The sequence below is a fragment of the Anguilla rostrata genome, chromosome 11 (genome assembly GCF_018555375.3).
Source record: "Anguilla rostrata isolate EN2019 chromosome 11, ASM1855537v3, whole genome shotgun sequence".
In the NCBI taxonomy this organism is placed as follows: domain Eukaryota; kingdom Metazoa; phylum Chordata; class Actinopteri; order Anguilliformes; family Anguillidae; genus Anguilla; species Anguilla rostrata.
In genome coordinates, this window is record NC_057943.1 from 3,195,341 (window position 1) to 3,213,114 (window position 17,774).

The following is a 17,774-nucleotide window of genomic DNA, read 5'->3' on the forward strand; positions in this document are numbered from 1 at the left end:
TTAAAGGGGTCCATAGAAGGGGTGTGTAAACGGAGTCCCCAGAAGGGGTGTGTAAACGAGGTCCCCAGAAGGGGTGTGTAAACAGAGTCCCCAGAAGGGGTGTGTAAACGAGGTCCCCAGGAGGGGTGTGTAAACAGGGTCCCCAGAAGGGGTGTGTAAACGGGGTCCCCAGAAGGGGTGTGTAAACAGAGTCCCCAGAAGGGGTGTGTAAACAGGTCCCCAGAAGGGCTGTGTAAACAGAGTCCCCAGAAGGGGTGTGTAAACAGGGTCCCCAGAAGGGGTGTGTAAATGAAGTCCCCAGAAGGGGTGTGTAAACAGGTCCCCAGAAGGGGTGTGTAAACAGGTCCCCAGAAGGGCTGTGTAAACAGAGTCCCCAGAAGGGGTGTGTAAACAGGTCCCCAGAAGGGGTGTGTAAACAGGGTCCCCAGAAGGGGTGTGTAAACAGGGTCCCCAGAAGGGGTGTGTAAACAGAGTCCCCAGAAGGGGTGTGTAAACAGGGTCCCCAGAAGGGGTGTGTAAACGGGGTCCCCAGAAGGGGTGTGTAAACAGAGTCCCCAGAAGGGGTGTTTAAACAGGGTCCCCAGAAGGGGTGTGTAAACAGGGTCCCCAGAAGGGGTGTGTAAACAGGGTCCCCAGAAGGGGTGTGTAAACAGAGTCCCCAGAAGGGGTGTTTAAACAGGGTCCCCAGAAGGGGTGTGTAAACGGGGTCCCCAGAAGGGGTGTAAACAGAGTCCCCAGAAGGGGTGTGTAAACAGGGTCCACAGAAGGGGTGTGTAAACAGGGTCCCCAGAAGGGGTGTGTAAACAGGGTCCCTAGGAGGGGTGTGTAAATGGAGTCCCCAGGAGGGGTGCTAGCCGTTACCTTGCACAATGATTCGGCCCTGGTAGCTGTCCTGGCCTTCCGCGTTTTTGGCCTCGCACTCGTACGTCCCCTCGTCCTCGAAGCCGAGGTTGGGGATGGTCAGCGTGGGGGTGTCCGCGCTCGGGACGACCTTGGGGGGCAGGGAGCCGTCCACTTTTCTCCAGCGTAGGGCTGGGACCGGGCTGGTGAAAAAAGGGTGGGGTGGGGTGGGGTGGGGGCAAGAGGGGGGCGTGATTAATGTAGTGTCGTTCCAATATGTGAGTTACTACATGATCATGTGCCAGAGGTGTGTGTTTGTGAGTGTGTATGTGTCAGTGTGTGAGTATGTGTGAGTGTCTGTGTGTGCCTATGTGTGTGTGGAGGCTCATGAAAATGGGGGGTCTGACTGATAATTTCTAGGAACTGTGTTAAATAACATGACATCACCCCCAGGAGAAGCAGTAAGAAGAAATGTACAAGCATTTGTCATTTGGGTTGGGACCCCAGGTGCATATTTGTACTTAAGGTACATACATAAAATTGTAAGGTACCTTGGTACACATACATGTACCCCTAGCCAGCAAAAACATAATTCATCTGTACCTCTTTTTTTTCCTTGTAAAAGGTTCTTATTAGTTCCCACAGAGAACATTGAGGTACTTTCGGGGTACATTCCTGAAATGTGTTCCTGAAAGAGTACAGATGTCCCTCCACAGCACCCTTACTGCTGAGAGTGCACAAATGGCGCTGGGGCTGTGGTTGCATGTCCGAGGTCAGTCGGGGTTGCTGGCTGTGGGCCAGAGTCGGGCTGCTTCTCAAAGCGCAGCCGTGGAGTTGCGCTCTCTCTGATCCCTGGCAAACCCTCGTGCGGTACGGCGGGGCCATCTGTGGCAGCTCGGGGGCGGACTGCTGAGCACCCACAACGGCTCGCTTTTTTTCGTTTTTTTGTTTTCCCTCCCAAAAATAGTTTTTTTTTTTTTTTTTTTCTTCTTTCGCACGTTCTTTCACGGAGCCGAAGGAGACCGAGGGGCCGAGAATAGAAGCCGCGATTAACGGGTCCTCCCTGAATAACCCGCGCGCTCGTTTACAGAAACGTTAGCGCTGCCAAGTGAACAGCCGTGTTTCCCCGATGAAGAAAGCAGGCGAACAGCCTGAACCTGCAGTCTGTCTGCCTAATCCTCCCCCGTCCCTCTCTCTATTCCTCCCTCTCTCTCTCTCTATTCCTCCCCGTCTCTCTCTCTATTCCTCCCTCTCTCTCTATATATATACACACACATATACAAGGCATTAATACCGCTATTGCGTTATGAATGTGCTGTGTGCTGTATGCTATGTGTTTATGTGCTGTGTGCTATGTGCTATGCGCTGTGTCATGTGATATGTGCTGTGTGCTATGCGCTATGTGCTATGTGATATGTGCTATGTGCTGTGTGCTATGCGCTATGTGCTATGCGCTATGCGCTATACGCTGTGTACTATATGCTGTGTGCTATGTGTTATGTGCTATGTGCTATGCGCTATACGCTATACGCTATGTGCTATGTGCTATGTGCTGTGTACTATATGCTGTGTGCTGTGTGTTATGGGCTATGTGTTGTGTGCTATGAGCTATGTGCTATGTGCTATGCGATGTATGCTATGTGCTATGCGATGTATGCTATGTGCTGTGGTATAACTCACTTGCCGTAGGCGAAGCACTCCAGGCGTGCCGTCTCCCCTGTCAGGGTATAGGTCTCTGGGGGGAACCGCACTTTGATTTTGGGAGCCGACTTCCTGGGGTTCGCTGAGCAGAAAGGGGGAACGGGAAAACGGAGAGAGAAAGAGAAAGTGAACACGGAAAGTGCACAAAGTGGTATCACACAGGTGAGTATGCTCAACCTTTACTTTCACGTTTTAATTCCACATTTGTATATTCTTCCCGATGACAACTGTACCTCTATTTCATCCCTGCAACAACCTCCTCCATCATTAGCAGCTAAGCATTGCAGTCACTATTGTTCACTCAAGACCAGAGCTAGCCTGCCAGTTGAAACCCTCTTGACGTTAACAGACTTGGGCGTGTAAGACTGCCGCTTTCATACAACCGTTGAAACATGCTTCAATGTGCTGTAATGTTGCAATATGCTGAAATGTTTGAATCTTTCAGCCACACTTTAATTAAAAATCTTTATGAATTTAATAACTTGTTATCGGAGAAAACAAAGAAGAATGTGAGCAGACAGTGTTATGCATTGAGGGGGAGGAGCATCGCTGACCGTCGGGCAGAACTGTGAGCTGATTGGCTCTGCTGAAGACGCTCTTGGTGTGGACGTCCATGTGATTGGTCGTGAAGCAGTAGTAGTCGCCCGTGTCCTTAAGCTCCGCCTTGGCCAGGTGCAGGTTCCCCGTCACCTGGGAGATGAACCAGCGGCCCCCGTCCGGCTTCACGAACATGGGGAACTCATTGAAGAACCATCGGTAGGACAGGACTGCAAGACGGAGAGTGGAACTTTAGAACTTGAGAACGCAAGAGCACGAGAACGCAAGAACACGTGGAAAAATAGGCGTGTGATGAGGAGACCAGTCTGTCTAGCCCATTTAGATGTATCATTTTTACCTGCAGCATCATGGACGGGTCATGTTAGTCATTTTTGTCACTGGCTCATCTTCAACAGAGTCCCAGACCTTGTTAACCCCCCTCCGAATCTTCCCCTAAATCTACCCAGCCTCCCAAACTGCCTCTTGGGCTGGTCCCAAACAGGCCAAGGGTGCCTGTGCTACCACATGACCTGACGGTACATTCTAGAGCTCTCTGGGTAAAATGCTCTCAGCCTGATTCTGGGTTGATTATATGTAGATATAATTCTAATTTAATATTTTCTCTCTCTGACATTCTCTTCGTCCTCATTGGTCTGTTTTTCTATATCTTGTGATGTGCATGCTGCTATGAGAGCATTCAAAGTCTCTGTGTTCACCAGCTAAATAATATCTAACTTAAACAAAAAAAATAATTCAACAAACCAAAACCATAAACACTACACCTCGTTACGCCCAGCAGGAAGTAGGGTTACCTGGGTAATGAGCTGGCGGCTGGCAGCTTAGGGTACTTCCTGCCCCCTCAGACACAGCCTGTGGGATCCTGGGATCCGAAGGGAAGGGGTGGACATCTGGGGGGGGGGGGGGGAAACACACCTATGTTGTTACCGTAGAAACTAAAATATTATGCATTGACAGATATGATTGTATATGACCAATATATAAGTTATGGTAGACAAGGAGAGAGGGAGGATTGTGAGAGAGGGAGGGAGAGCAATAGAAAGAGAGAGAGATAGAGAAGAGAGGGAAGGAGAGATTGAGAAGCAGTGAGGGAGAGAGAGAGAAAGAGAGAGTGAGAGAAGGAGAAAGAGCAGGAGAAGGAGAGAGATGTATAGAGAGAAGGAGAGAAGGGGGGAGAGAGGGAGAGAAGAGAGAGAGGGAGGTGGAGATAAATGGTAAGAGAGAATGAGAGAGGCAGAGAAAAGGAGAGAGGGAGAGATTGAGAGAGAATGAAAAAGAGAGAAGGAAAGAGGGGGAGTGAGGGAGAGAGAGAAGGAGTGAGAGAGAGAGAGGGAGAGAGAGAAGGAGTGAGAGAGCGAGATAGCGAGAGAGAGAGAGGAAGAGAGAGAGATGGAGAAAGAGAACGAGGGAGTGACAGAGAAGGAGAGAGCAGGAGAGAGAGAGACTCACAGCCGAATCGGAGGTTGGCGGGCTGGCTCAGGACGGTCCCGCAGCGGTTCGAGGCGAGGCACTGGTAGGACCCCGCGTCCCGGCCCCGCTGGGGGCCGCCAATCAGCAGGTTTCCCGCCACCAGGGTGTAGCGCGAGTCCCCGCCCAGCGGCACGTCCGTCCCGTTCACCTTCCACCTGGCGCACGGGTAACCAAGCAACGGCCGTGTGATTGACACCTCCACTTAAAAGTGTAAAGCTCACAGCTATGTTACCGTTTTCCATTGCATAGGCTGCAGATTAAACCCAAGCTCACATTAAGCACTTGCTAAATAAAAACAGCGTTCCCAGGACCAGAATTAGGATTTGCTCCATAATGAAACCTAAACTGCTCCTCTGAGCTTGTGCACTTCCTTTATAGTAATAAGAACAAAAACAAATAAAAAAAAGACAGCGGAGAGATGTAACTTAGTTTCAGTGCGTCTGAGAGCGGTGCCTTTTTTTCCTCTCTGTCTGAGGAGAAGAGGGATGCTCTGTCAGTCAGACTGTGCTCACGCTGAGCGTGGGAAAACAGTCACTGTAGATCCTCAGTTAGCGGCCTGAGTGTTTAATTACTCACAACTCAAGTAGGCCCCGCTGTTTGCTGAAGAACAGCTGTTGTTGGAGATAGGATGTCAATTGACTTGCATACGCATATGGTGGCTTTGAGGGGCAATGTTTGCTTTTGGGAAAACTGACCTGCCCTGGGAAACTGCCTGCGCACTCTGAACATTGTCTGCACACTCTAAACACTACCTGAACACTGTGAACACTCTCTGCACCGTGTGAACACTGCCTGCACACCATGAACACGCCCACCTCACTCTGGGAACTGCATCCACTCTGGGAAACTGCCTGGATCCAGCGAGACACTCTCTGCATGCAGTGAACACCTGCTCGAACTGTCTGTGTCCTGTGAACACTGTCCAGGCCCTATGAACACGCCCTGCTCCAACTGTCTGTGTCCTGCGAACACTGTCTGGGCCCTGTGAACACTTCCTGCTCAAACTGCCTGAGCCCTGTGAACACTCCCTGCTTGAACTATCTGTCCTGTGAATACCATCTGGGCCTTGTGAACACTCCCTACTTGCTCTGGGAACTGTCTGTGAACATGTATGTTTTTAAGCTGCCATGATGACTAGATCCTGTGCTCTAATAGATGTGAAACTGTATCAATGCAGTCACACATGTAAACATAAATGCGTGTGGTTCCGTGGCTGACCTGTAGGTGGCAGCAGGGCTGGCTCGGGCCTGGCAGGTGAAGATGACGGGCTCCTCGGTCAGGCCCTCGGGGAAGAGGACGTTGGACGGCTGGCCCTCGAACACGGGGCCGCTGTTATGGCCAGAGACACACACATCCCCGCCTGCAGCGGAGAGCAGACAGCACACACGCGGCTTACCTGAGGACCTTTCAACCAAACACACAGCTTATGAGGACCTGACTTTCACCACACAAAAGCCACCACCTTGAGAAGGATTAGCAGCGACTGTGGGATGGTGTTAGCAGAAGGGGGCAGTTACAGGCCAGAGCCGAGGTAATACTGTGTGTGTGTGTGTGTGTGTGTGTGTGTGTGTGTGTGTCAATGTGTATGTGTGTAGGTACCTGTGGGTGCATGTATCTGTCTGTATATGTGCACACATACATATCTGAGTAGGTGCATGTGTTTGTGTGTGTGTGAGTGTGTGTGTGTGTGTGTGCATGTGTGTCAATGTGTATGTGTGTAGGTACCTGTGGGTGCACATATCTGTTTGTATGTGCACACATACATATCTGGGTAGTTGTGAGTGTTTGCATGTGTTTGTGGGTGTGTGTGTGTGTGTGTGTGTGTGTGTGCCTGTGTGTGCGTGTGTGTGTGCGCGTCTGCATTCGTGTGTGTGTATGAGGTGTGTCCTGAATCTCGAGCAGTGAGAGAGGCCTGCCCGGCAGGTAGACAGAACACGGCAGTTTCCTCTGTCTCCACTGAGTTTCAGATGCACTGAAACGGCTTCATTTGCATGCCGTGGAGACATCAAACAACAACAAAAACAACAACAACAGCATCATCGCATCATCCCCACCGGCTGCTAACGCCTCCTGCGGGCGAAAGCGCCGGTCAGCCTCGACTGCAGCGCACTGAGCGGAAAGAGACACAGACAGGACCAGCCTGATGAGCTGCCCTCACAAACAAAACTAAACTAACCCTTTAAAGGCCTAAGATTGCAAAACATGTGATTAGAATGTTCTTAACATTCTAATGCTGATGTAACAGTCACTGCTGGTGACTGAAAGCAGTGGGGTTCTAGAACACTGACTTAGAATTTTGAAAAATTCCAAAAAAAATTTTTTTGAAAAAGACATTCCAAAAAATCTAATTCTTCAAAGGGTCATTACAAAAATCCCCGGCACTGGTGTGGCCAACACCTCTGGCTCCAACCCCAAAATATCTGATGTTCCAGGTCATGGTCATCACAGGTGCGTCCAGGACTGGCTGACATCCCAAGACCCCAATCCGATACAGACGAGGAGAGGAGGAGGAGGGGGATGGGGAGGGGAAGGCTGGATGAGTGACAGATAATGGGGCATGGGGGTTGGGTTGGGGTGGGGGGGGTATGTGCATGAGTACAAAGACATAGTGCTTATAAAGAACCAGTCTGCATACAGGCTCTTTCCCCCACAGTCAGAGACATAGCGCTGTGTCTGATTAGGGTTTGGGAGGTCCACCTGGCCTCCCTACCTGCACCCAGCAGCAGGTGGGGTGTGGGGAGAAGGGTGGTGGTAATTATTCTTGTAGTGGGCGTGAAGCATATTGTACATAACGAGCCCTGTGCCTTAATAATTTCACAATTTTTACTACATTACATTCTACTGCTACTTCATAATGGGCTGGCCAGTGGAGGATGGGCTCCCCCTCCATAGCTGGGTTACTCTCGAGATCCTTTCTCATCGGGGAGTTTTTTCTCGCTGCCGTTTTGGGGTTCTCTCCCCACTGTTTGCTCTTTCGTAGCCTTGCTGCTCTGTAAAGCGTCTCTGTGACAGTTCTCTGTAAAAAGCCCTATACAAATGGTAAATGGACTGCATTTATATAGCGCTTTTATCCAAAGCGCTTTACAATTGATGCCTCTCATTCGCCAGAGCAGTTAGGGGTTAGGGGTTAGGTGTCTTGCTCAAGGACAGTTCGACATGCCCAGGGCGGGGTTTGAACCGGCAACCCTCCGACTGCCAGACAATCGGTCTTACCTCCTGAGCTATGTCGCCCCTATGTAAAATAAAAACTGAAAAAGCTGAACTGTGTATTATTCTTCTATTTCGGGGGCCCCAGGATTCGTGGCCGCACCCCTGACTGCGCCCAACGTGCTGGGAAAGGTGACGGACTGAAAGGACGGAGGGGAGCGAACCTACCTGCAGCGTAGCTGAGGGCCAGAGAGCTGAAGCACAGCAGCCAGACCAGGTGCCCCATGCCCAGGTGTCCCGTTCCCAGGTACCCCATGCCCAGGTACCGACCCTCTGGGGGGGCCTCGTCCCGTTCTGTCCTCAAAGCCTCCCGAAAAAAAGAGAGAACCTGCCCCAGGATGAGAAGAACAACAAACACCAATCCTTAATTCCTTACTTCACTCTAGTGTTTCTTTTGCGCCTCTACATCATGAAACCTATGCACTTGTTGTACGTCGCTCTGGATAAGAGCGTCTGCTAAATGCCTATAATGTAATGTAATGTAATGTAATGTACTGCTCGTCTGTTCCCGCTTCCAAAAATGGATGTTTTTACAGACACCCCCTCTCCCCCCACCATGATCCCCCCTACTTTGACTCACAGTTAAGTGTGAGTGTTAGTTTTTAAGCTTCTCAGCCAAACACCAAGATGAAGTTGCCAGATCGTGCTTGTGGAGGATAAAAACTCGCACTTGCATTTATTTTGAATTCAAAGCGACGGGAAAATCTTGATCTTGATCCCAAACACGTGATTAGTGATGCAAAGGAGAATTACAGGAGGAATGTTTTTTTCATAAAGGTAATTCTGCTGTGTTGTGCTGTGTAAAGTGCCTTCATTTATTTATTCATTTATTTTTCTTCAGGTTTTTCAAGAACAAATACACAGGAGGAGTGGAACTACACAGAATTTTCAGGCTCAAATATCCAGGCAAGCATTGTCCAAATAACAGCAATGTTTCAGCAATAACGCAGACATTTTAGTATAAGCACCCCCCCCCCAAAAAAAAAAACACTCAGAGGATTTCTGTCAGATCTTGACAGAATGCTGTGAATTCTGAATGAACACAAATGAATACATATCCATTTATGATGTAAATAATCATATGAATAAATGCAGAAATATACAATTGAGCCAGTGCATTATGAAATACAATAATTAAATTATTCAGTAGTACTCAACTAACCGCCATAAACACATGAAACAAATATAAAATCTGGAAGAGGAAAAAAAACTTTTTCTCTTTAATTTATTTAAGGATGCATTTTGTAAATGCTGTACATATGCCACTAGACTAGGCTTAAATTTAAGAAAAAAAAAATATTAAAGACCATTTATTTATCTCCTAAATGAATTGTAACTGATGTTCTCACTAAAGAATTTAATTAATTTTAGGCTTTAAAACTGGACATAAAAAACACCAAGGACATGAATACTAGTCATGGCCCTTGCAGCGAAATATAAATGATGGCGCCCCCTGGTGGTCGATTGTTTGCCTCCATTCTGACCTGGTTCCCCAGGTGTTAGCACTAATTGGACACGCCTAGATTAATTACACCTGGGCTGCAGCCTTTATAGAGGCTGCCCTGCGGCTCGTGTGCTGTTTGTCTCTCACTCTCTCCAGACATGCTGTCAGTTTTACTTCATCAGGGTTTGCGGCTCCTGCCAGAGAAGAATGCTTATTTTAAAAATCATTTATTTATAGCTTTTGTTGTTTTTTTTTTGTGTGTTTTCTGTTGTTTTGCGGGTGTGCAAACTGGCCATTCTCGCCTACCATTTGTGGAGAGGGGTATGGGAGCTGAACACGCAGCAACCCTGAACCACATTTGGGAAAGCAAAGCCAGTCTGCCCCCCCCCCCCCCTTTTATTTTTTTTATTTTATTTTATTTTTTTGGTGGGTAAATGACTTCTCTCTTGAAGGTCAGGCCATAACATGGCACCTGAGTCTGTGAGCTGGTTGTGTTAAATGTTGGTCATGTGACCAGGCTTTTTACGGCCAAAGTTGGCCTTAACTCCGTTTCTCCGCCTGTCTGATATGCGTGCAGCGTAGGCCCAGTGTTTACGTCCGCTGCACCAGCTGAACATCGGCAGGTACTAATGACTGCAGACGTTCGCATGCAAAGTCTGTTCCATAAAAATGTGGACTGCTAATTTGCTAAGTGTGGAACAAGCTTGGTTTCTTATGCAAAGGCTGAGAGCATTTTTCCAATCACTCGTTGATTTTCTTGCTCAAAACAAATATATGTAATATTGTCCAAAAGCAATAATTACAAGCGCAAACCAAAAGCAGAAAACATGGATGCTTAATTCATAGAAAAACAAAGGCTTATGAATATCATCACCAGCGCTCCAAATTTCAGCTGTCATGCGGCCTTTTTCAATCGCGAGTGAGAGCCAGCCAGCCACTGTGACCTTTTCTGCTATTGAGATGCAAACGACCTCCTTAAATAAACAATCCATCGTCTCCAGCTTACCTCTCCAGTCCATGCAATGCACACGGGGGGGGGGGAAGATAAAATGTCAGTCTTTGTATAAAGCAAACGCATTGTGTTTGATACACGCCAAGTTGAAGTGCCTTATTTATTTCTTCATTTCATGGATAACAATGCTTTGCACAGTAGAACACTTTGAATAAGAGTCCTGCTAAATGCCAGTGAAGTAAATAGGTGGTCCCATTTAACTGGAATAACCACAACTCCTTCTGCACATCCAAGTGTTTAACCACAAACGCACTGCAGTCTGAACAACACTATTTCAGCTGTAGGGCTTCAGCGCACTGAAATCACGCCATTAAGAAGGTTAAGATCGTCGTTCTCCGATTTCTCCCCTCCTCCTGAGTTCTGTGAAACGAGGACATTCCGGGTGAAGCGATGAGAAACGATCGGGCCTTTAACCAACTTACAACATTTTTTTAAACTGCTTAAGAAGAAAAATGAGCCCATTGCGCTCCCCCTCTGAAGCGTTCAGTTCAGGCTAAAGTGCCTCAGCGCCGTGCAGGTTGACTGATTCAGTCTGGGGCCCAACTGCAGTTTAAACGGAAACCGAGAATGTGAACCAAAACGAAGATGGGTAACGACGGAAGATGGCGGAGTTGGGTTTTATTTTTCCGTCGGGAATTGTATGAATCTTCCGTGAGTCCCATAACCAGCTGATATGTTGTAACTGACACCATTAATGGGACGTTAAACAGGAAGTTTCAAAATACAGATGAGCTTACAAGTGTTCATAAATTTTAGATGAAACTGGATGTCAGTACAACAGTATAGACATCTGTTTCTGTTGTCTCCTGGTGAATTTTAGCTCTCGGGAGGCTTTTTCCATATCCATTACTATTTCTTTCTTTTTGTTTGTATGGTCATTTTAACAGTTTCTGTGATGTCATCAGTCATGTGACATCATCTTCTACAGAACAACTCCATTTGAACCAAGCGGCCAAAACCAGACTTAGTTTTTAAGCTCGTTTCTTGATTGTTCCTGGTTGCTCACTAGCGCCACTACGGTTGGCTCCGGTATAGGTGTTTTCATATCCGGTTTCCATGTAAGTCTACGGTACAAATGTATAACTAACTGATACAGACCAATACAGTCACGATGGAATTAATCCGTAACATTAATATTTAACATAGGGCAGACAGTCACAGCTAGCCTCAAATTCGTTCTGCAATCGTTCGTTCAGGTTGATGGGCTTTTCCGCACCGGACTGTCAATCACATTGTAAGAATCACAGAACCGCTTAACTCTATGGTTTTGGCTCCAAATCGACAACATGGCCGCGCCCGCCATTGAGCTTCAAAACGTGTTTTAGAGACCCACGGAGTGTCAATGGGTGACGTCACAGTAGCTTTGTCCATATTTTTTTTACAGTCTCTGATTTGAACAAGAACATTTGACCTCTGACCTCCATGCACTGTGCTCCTCAGTGGGCAGGAGACAGGGCTCAGGTCCCCAAATAAACTGTAATGGAGCATGAAGCACCCAGTAGGACTGGGGTACAAGATGAACTGATGAATTCAGTGCCCCCCCCCCTTTTTTTGTGGTTACAGGACATGGGACACAGAGCAGGTTTGATAGACAGGCAGAACCAACAATTATTATTATTATTATTTTTTTTCCCCCCATGGGCAACAGAGTGGAACAGACTCCCCTGAAATCACAACATAAATTCACTTTGACCCGCCCCATGCTCCACCTTCTTATTCAACAATCTCCCCCAAGCCCCCCCCCACCCCTGCCCCCACCACACACTATTGTTCTGGGGACCCTGGAAGAGGTTTTCTGTTACATCACTCGAATACTAATATGTTTAAGCCTTTACGAGTTAAACAAGAAATCCTATGAAAAATAATTTCTCTTCCCCGGTCATCGCGGCCAATGCATTCAGTGACAATGCAGCACATTTCAGAAACCGTGTGAAAATGACAGGGATACATTAACAAGGATAAAGACGCTACAGAGCGACACACACACACACACACACCCATTTAGGGACAATAAAAACACTGCTGTCGCCACAGAGGTGCAGCTGTCACGTGTCACCAGTAACAGATGGTGTGGCATTTCCGCTCAGGAGCCTAATTGCTGATGGTGGAAAACGTGAGCCTAAATCTTTCAGCTGAACACTATAGGAGGGAAGATATGCCTGTCACTAGAAGAGGCTTTGTGTGGTATTAGGGGTGCGATCGGTTACTAATGATCATGTGGGTTTTTGCTTTTATGTGCTTGACGTATATCCATGAATGTAGTATCCAGTGAATATGGGCTATTGCAGCAAAAAGTAAAAATAATACTTTTACAGAATAGCATTTCACTGAGCAGCCTTATTTTAGTGTTTTTATTCTTTTTCATTTGCAGAAAGACATTTTGTTCTTTTTTTAATAAATGCTTGTTTCACTGCGGTTTTTATTTGATTTCTGATGCATTTCCTGTTTTTTAAACCTGACAAACTATTCTGCCATTTTGTTCTTTTTTTTTTACCTTTGTTTTATCTCTGTTAAGCTTTTTTGTGCTTCTTTATTGTTTGAAAGGTGCTATATAAACAGAATTTATTGGCTTAGATGTCAGATTTTCTAACTATATCCTGCTTAGTTTGTTTGTTTTTCCTCGTCCTGTCCACAATGGCATAATATAACACAAAGCTGCATTGCCGTTAGCCACGTTCAGCATTATAATGCGCATATTAAAGTATTTCATCTTTTTGAAAATGTAAGACAGGAATTGAGCTTTCTCCCACAGGAAGTTCGTTCTGCTTTTAGTAAAGCAACTATCTGTCCACTGTTTACACCATGATATTTGTATCTATCAGTGAGGTATACCAAAGCAGGACTTTAAGAAGAGTGCAGTTATCGAATGTGACGAGAATAAGTTTGATCTTGCATTCTCAGTTAAAAAAAAAAAAAAAATGAAACACAAACAAACCACCATGAATCATTCCAGCAGTAATGCATTTGTTGACAGTGAAGATGTTGGCAGCTTTTATACAAAAAGCAAAGAAAAGCTATTAACTAATCGGCTGGTAAAATGGTGGGCCCCCCGTGAGAGCAGGTTGGGCTTTGTCGTTGGCGGTGATGTGATGCACCAGTCTTCCCAAGGGCACAGTGCGACGTTAGTGTTAATCTCAGATCTTTCTAATCACTTATTTTACCTCCTTGCACCCTTTCCACGTGTCCTTTCCTCGCATCCTTAGGTCCACTCAACAGAGAAATGAAGGACAAGGACGCTAGGAAAGGACGCGAGGAGAGAGGAATCGAGGAAGCGCGTACTAGATGAACGAAACGTTCTTCAGTCAAACGTCAGTTTGAAGCCACGTCAACTACAGACGTGGCAGATGGGGAAAGGTGGATCCCACACGTCGATCGTTTACTCGTCACGCCTTCTGAAAGGAATGCTTTCGTACAAAAGAGGCTGCGCTTGTGTATCCTCGCTGAAGCACCCTCCGCGAGCCTCCTAGCTCCTCCAAGGAGGCATTTAATGGATTTAAGTGTCCTAAAAGATGGCCGACCTCGATTTGATTTCCCGCCCAAGCAAAGACTGAGGAGATGAGGCATTGCTCACACGCCCACCCCCCCCCCCCCAAAAGTTGTTTAAACTACATTTGAGTAACTACATCACAAGCTACATTTCTTTAGAGTAGCTTTGGGTAGTTCAACTACTTTCAGTGTGAAGCAATTGGTAATTTTGTACAACTACACATTCAGAGTAATTTCTCCAACACTGGGTAATTGAAGGAAAGAGAAAACAACCTGCAGGAAAGGCACTGCTGTTTAATAGCGTAAGATGAGCTTTACATCATAGAGCCTCTCTCAGGTGAGCACTCAGGTAGCTTCTAATGAAGCAACAGCCTACAGAGGCTACAGTTTGTTTCCCTTGAGAGGTGTGTATCCTCAGGTGAGCTCTCTCCTGTAGTACAGGTGTGCAGTAATCACAGGTCTGCGGGTGCGTGCATCCGACGTGTGTACCTGCTTCACAAAGGCAGTGAACCCAGCGAATCTTGTATCTCGCAGATCCTAAGGCAGCACTTCGGTGTACTTATGATTATTATCGAGATTATGACAATCTCAAGCTCTTGTAGTGTTTGCTAACGGTGTAAATCACACTTTCCTGAGCTGCTAAAAGCATCTGCAAAATTACTAAATTGCAAATCCCATGAGTGGCATCGTAACAACCTGAGAGGCTCAAACTGATGGTGATAATGACTGTTGCTACACAGCCTAATGTTTTTTTTTTTTTTTTTTTTTTTTTAGTGATACCTCAAACTATATCCTCAAATCCATTTGCTACTTGCAGCACAATTTTCAATCTCCCTCTCGTACATGCTTGGCATCAGCTGTTCATAGCCTAAACCAGAGATGTTATTATCCAAAAAGGTCCAGTGTGGGTGTAGGCTTGTTTTAACCCTGCACTATGACATCAGACTAAACAAATCACACACCGCTGGACACATTTTTTTTTGCGCTTATGTAAATCTTTATGGAAGATCGACTAAATGTAACATGTCAGGATATGATTACACATGAGTGTTAATTCTTCTAGTCTTCTGCCATCTTAACTTATTCAGAAGCTTGAAAAAATAAAACCGCTGGACTTTGTTTATAAGGGAAAACACACCCCTACATGAACATTTCTATCACGGTCAGACCTTAGCTGTAATGGGAACTGGCCTCCTAAAATTGGAAAAGATCTTTTTGAAAACTGACTTGCGCCTTATGCAACGCCACCCCTGCAACCTGTCGGGGCAGGAGGGTATTTCAGTAGCTTTTTATTTTAGCATATAAAGCACGTTATATAACACTGAACTCGGCTCAGGGCGGATGAGATCAATATTAGTTTCATACACAGAGGCAGTGGCATAGTCGTTTATTAGCTGAGCTTCTAAACCCGAAGGTTTCTGGGTCAAATCCCACGAGGGAGAAGTGCTGCTGTGATTGGTCATCTTAACCCGCACTGGCTCGCTAAGTATCCATCAGTACATTACTGAGATTCATGTGGTGTTACAAGGAGTCTGCAGCAGAAACGGATTCCGATAATATATAATTCGGCTTAGATGACCATAGAATCAATCTGTGAAAGGGTTGGAGTGCAAGAAGCTCACGTTCAAGGGTGTTGGTACTGGCGCCAGTGCCAAAAATGTACTTGTATCGATGTTCACAGTTTTCTGAAAAGAGCTTAGCCTGCAGGCATAGCATTGAACTTTAGCTACAGTCCAGCTGTATAAAATTCATTATCTGACCGATAGTACACTGCAAAGATGTAAGTCGATCGTAACAAGTATTTCTGTCTTGTTTCGACTTAATCTGATTTCTATGACTTTTTTTTTTTTTTGCTAAATAAGATGGATTGCCAGTCAAATGAGTTTCACTCATTTCAAGTTTGGGCAATAGGGTAAGAATTCCGCTTGTTAAGCAAGAAGTAACTTAAACAATCTAATTTTATTCTTGAGAGAAAAATTAAGGTTTTGAAAATAAGATTAAAGGCCATATTTACTAAGCATGCTGCAAATTACTGTCAGTACCACCTTTTTTTTGTGTTATTTGTTTACAGAATGCCATCTAAAGAGAAAACAAGTGGGTTGGTGCTCAGGGATATCATGGAGAGGGCTTCAGATTTGAAGATTAGGGACACAAGATCACGTTAAACCATCTACTGTAGTGTCCTTTTGGGGAGACCTTCGGCATTGTAAATGGGGTTTAATATGTATTAAAGAAATTAATTTTACACATCAACGCGTTTGACTTTTGAGGTTAGTTCATTGCTTAATATTTAAATTGCTTTGCTGATGTGCTTGCTGTGTTGGGGACAGCCTCATCTTTTGAATAGTGATTAATGTAAAAATGTTACCACAACTCGCTGTAGCAGGTCACATGCATAAATTTCCATTCTTTTCTCCAGTATATTTATGGGCTTATATCAGAACGCCCCAAAATACATATGCATTAACCCAAACATGCATATTTTAGGGTTCTGAATTTTGTTTTACCAGCACAGACCTCTGGTGTGTGGCACCTTATCAAATATGGGAAAACACTGTCTCATTAGCATCTATAAAAGCCCCACGAGTTCGTAAGCCAATGCATATGACCTAAAGATAAAACATTGTGGCCACTATTCAAGGGTCAGGGGTCAGGGGTCGAGGGTCAGGGGTCAAGTGACTCCTGAACAGGACAATGTCCCTCTTCAGTCCAGGAGCACAACCTTGTGTGACAACGGAACACTGCGCCGTGTCGTCCGCCAAGTACAACACCAATACTGCTCCCGACACCCGAGAGAGCCAGTGCTTCACTAGAACCGGGCGTCTTTCTGTGACTACTGGGGCGACATAGCTCAGGAGGTAAGACCGATTGTCTGGCAGTCGGAGGGTTGCCGGTTCAAACCCCGCCCTGGGCGTGTCGAAGTGTCCTTGAGCAAGACACCTAACCCCTAACTGCTCTGGCGAATGAGAGGCATCAATTGTAAAGCGCTTTGGATAAAAGCGCTATATAAATGCAGTCCATTTACCATCTAATGGGAACTGGGCTTGTGGTTCAAAAGGTTCATGGGTTCATTTCCCTGCTTTTCAGGTACTGCCGTGGTACCCTTGAGCCAAGATGCTCAGCTGCTTGAACTGCTTCGGCAAATATCCAGCTTGTATATAAACGAGTGCACCAAGTGAACAAATGTAATCAGTGTACGTCGTTCGGGATGAACGCGGGGGGAATGTAAATAATGGAATGTAAATATCTCTCTCTCTCCGTACACAAACCGTTTCCCCGGCCCCTCTGTCCAGGGACAGGAGCACGGTTTGCGAGTAAATGTGAGTCAGGCCGCAGCGTGCCCACGTTTGGTTACTCTCGGGGAATTGGAACTCTCCCAGAGTGACGGCATGAGATTTATGACTAATCACTGGAGGCAAACGTGATGAGGTCCGTGCTGGAGACTGGGGGAGGGAGGGGAGGGGAGGAGGGGGGGGGGTGGTTTCGATTTAATCAGACGTGCTATTGGGGCGGTAGCTGGATCAATGGACCCTGCCTAAAGTGCTTGATTCAAGCTCAAGCTTAGACATATACAGAAACACTGAGGCTCAAAAGAGCATATCGGGTAAAATAATCATAATAAAAATAAAATAAAATAAATGGATTACAAATGTAAATAGAAGGAATACAAACGTGTCTGACATGTGGGGGTGTATGGGATGTATAGCTACGTGACTAAAACATGAAGGTAAAATGTTATAGTTGTAGTATAGACAGGGTAGGATGTCGGAATGCAAGTCCAGCCTTGCTGTTAAACGCGTTGTGAACACTTGCTGGCTTTTTTTGGGTCTAATTTTAGCCTTGGCGCTCTGTGTGCCGCCGGAGTTGGTTTAGATATTTATGAGTCCTCAGTGCCCCTGTTTGTTTTGCTGGCCCGTCTCTCTCCAGCGGTTCCGTTTCGCCTCTGAGGTTACCCCTAAAAAACGTCAGAGCAGCCGTGTTCTTCAGCACGCCGCTACAGCACGCGACTCATCGCCGTGGCTCCACTGAGCGCGCGCATTTTTATAGCGCCCCTGAACG

At 46.3% G+C, this 17,774-nt stretch overlaps 1 protein-coding gene across 2 annotated transcripts in view; it reads right to left on the reverse strand.

Moving 5' to 3' along the window:
- Window positions 1–17,774, reverse strand: part of LOC135235223 (contactin-2-like) — a 33,172-nt gene that overhangs the window by 14,285 nt on the left and 1,113 nt on the right. For both annotated transcript variants that reach the window (XM_064300502.1, XM_064300503.1), the window contains exons 2-8: window positions 7,942–8,101; window positions 5,785–5,926; window positions 4,546–4,721; window positions 3,891–3,986; window positions 3,096–3,308; window positions 2,521–2,623; window positions 862–1,043 (exon numbers count right to left, since the gene is read on the reverse strand). In XM_064300502.1, the coding sequence (XP_064156572.1) occupies window positions 862–1,043; window positions 2,521–2,623; window positions 3,096–3,308; window positions 3,891–3,986; window positions 4,546–4,721; window positions 5,785–5,926; window positions 7,942–8,029 (1,000 nt within the window). In that variant the 5' untranslated portion in view covers window positions 8,030–8,101. The remainder of the gene's footprint in view (window positions 1–861; window positions 1,044–2,520; window positions 2,624–3,095; window positions 3,309–3,890; window positions 3,987–4,545; window positions 4,722–5,784; window positions 5,927–7,941; window positions 8,102–17,774) is intronic.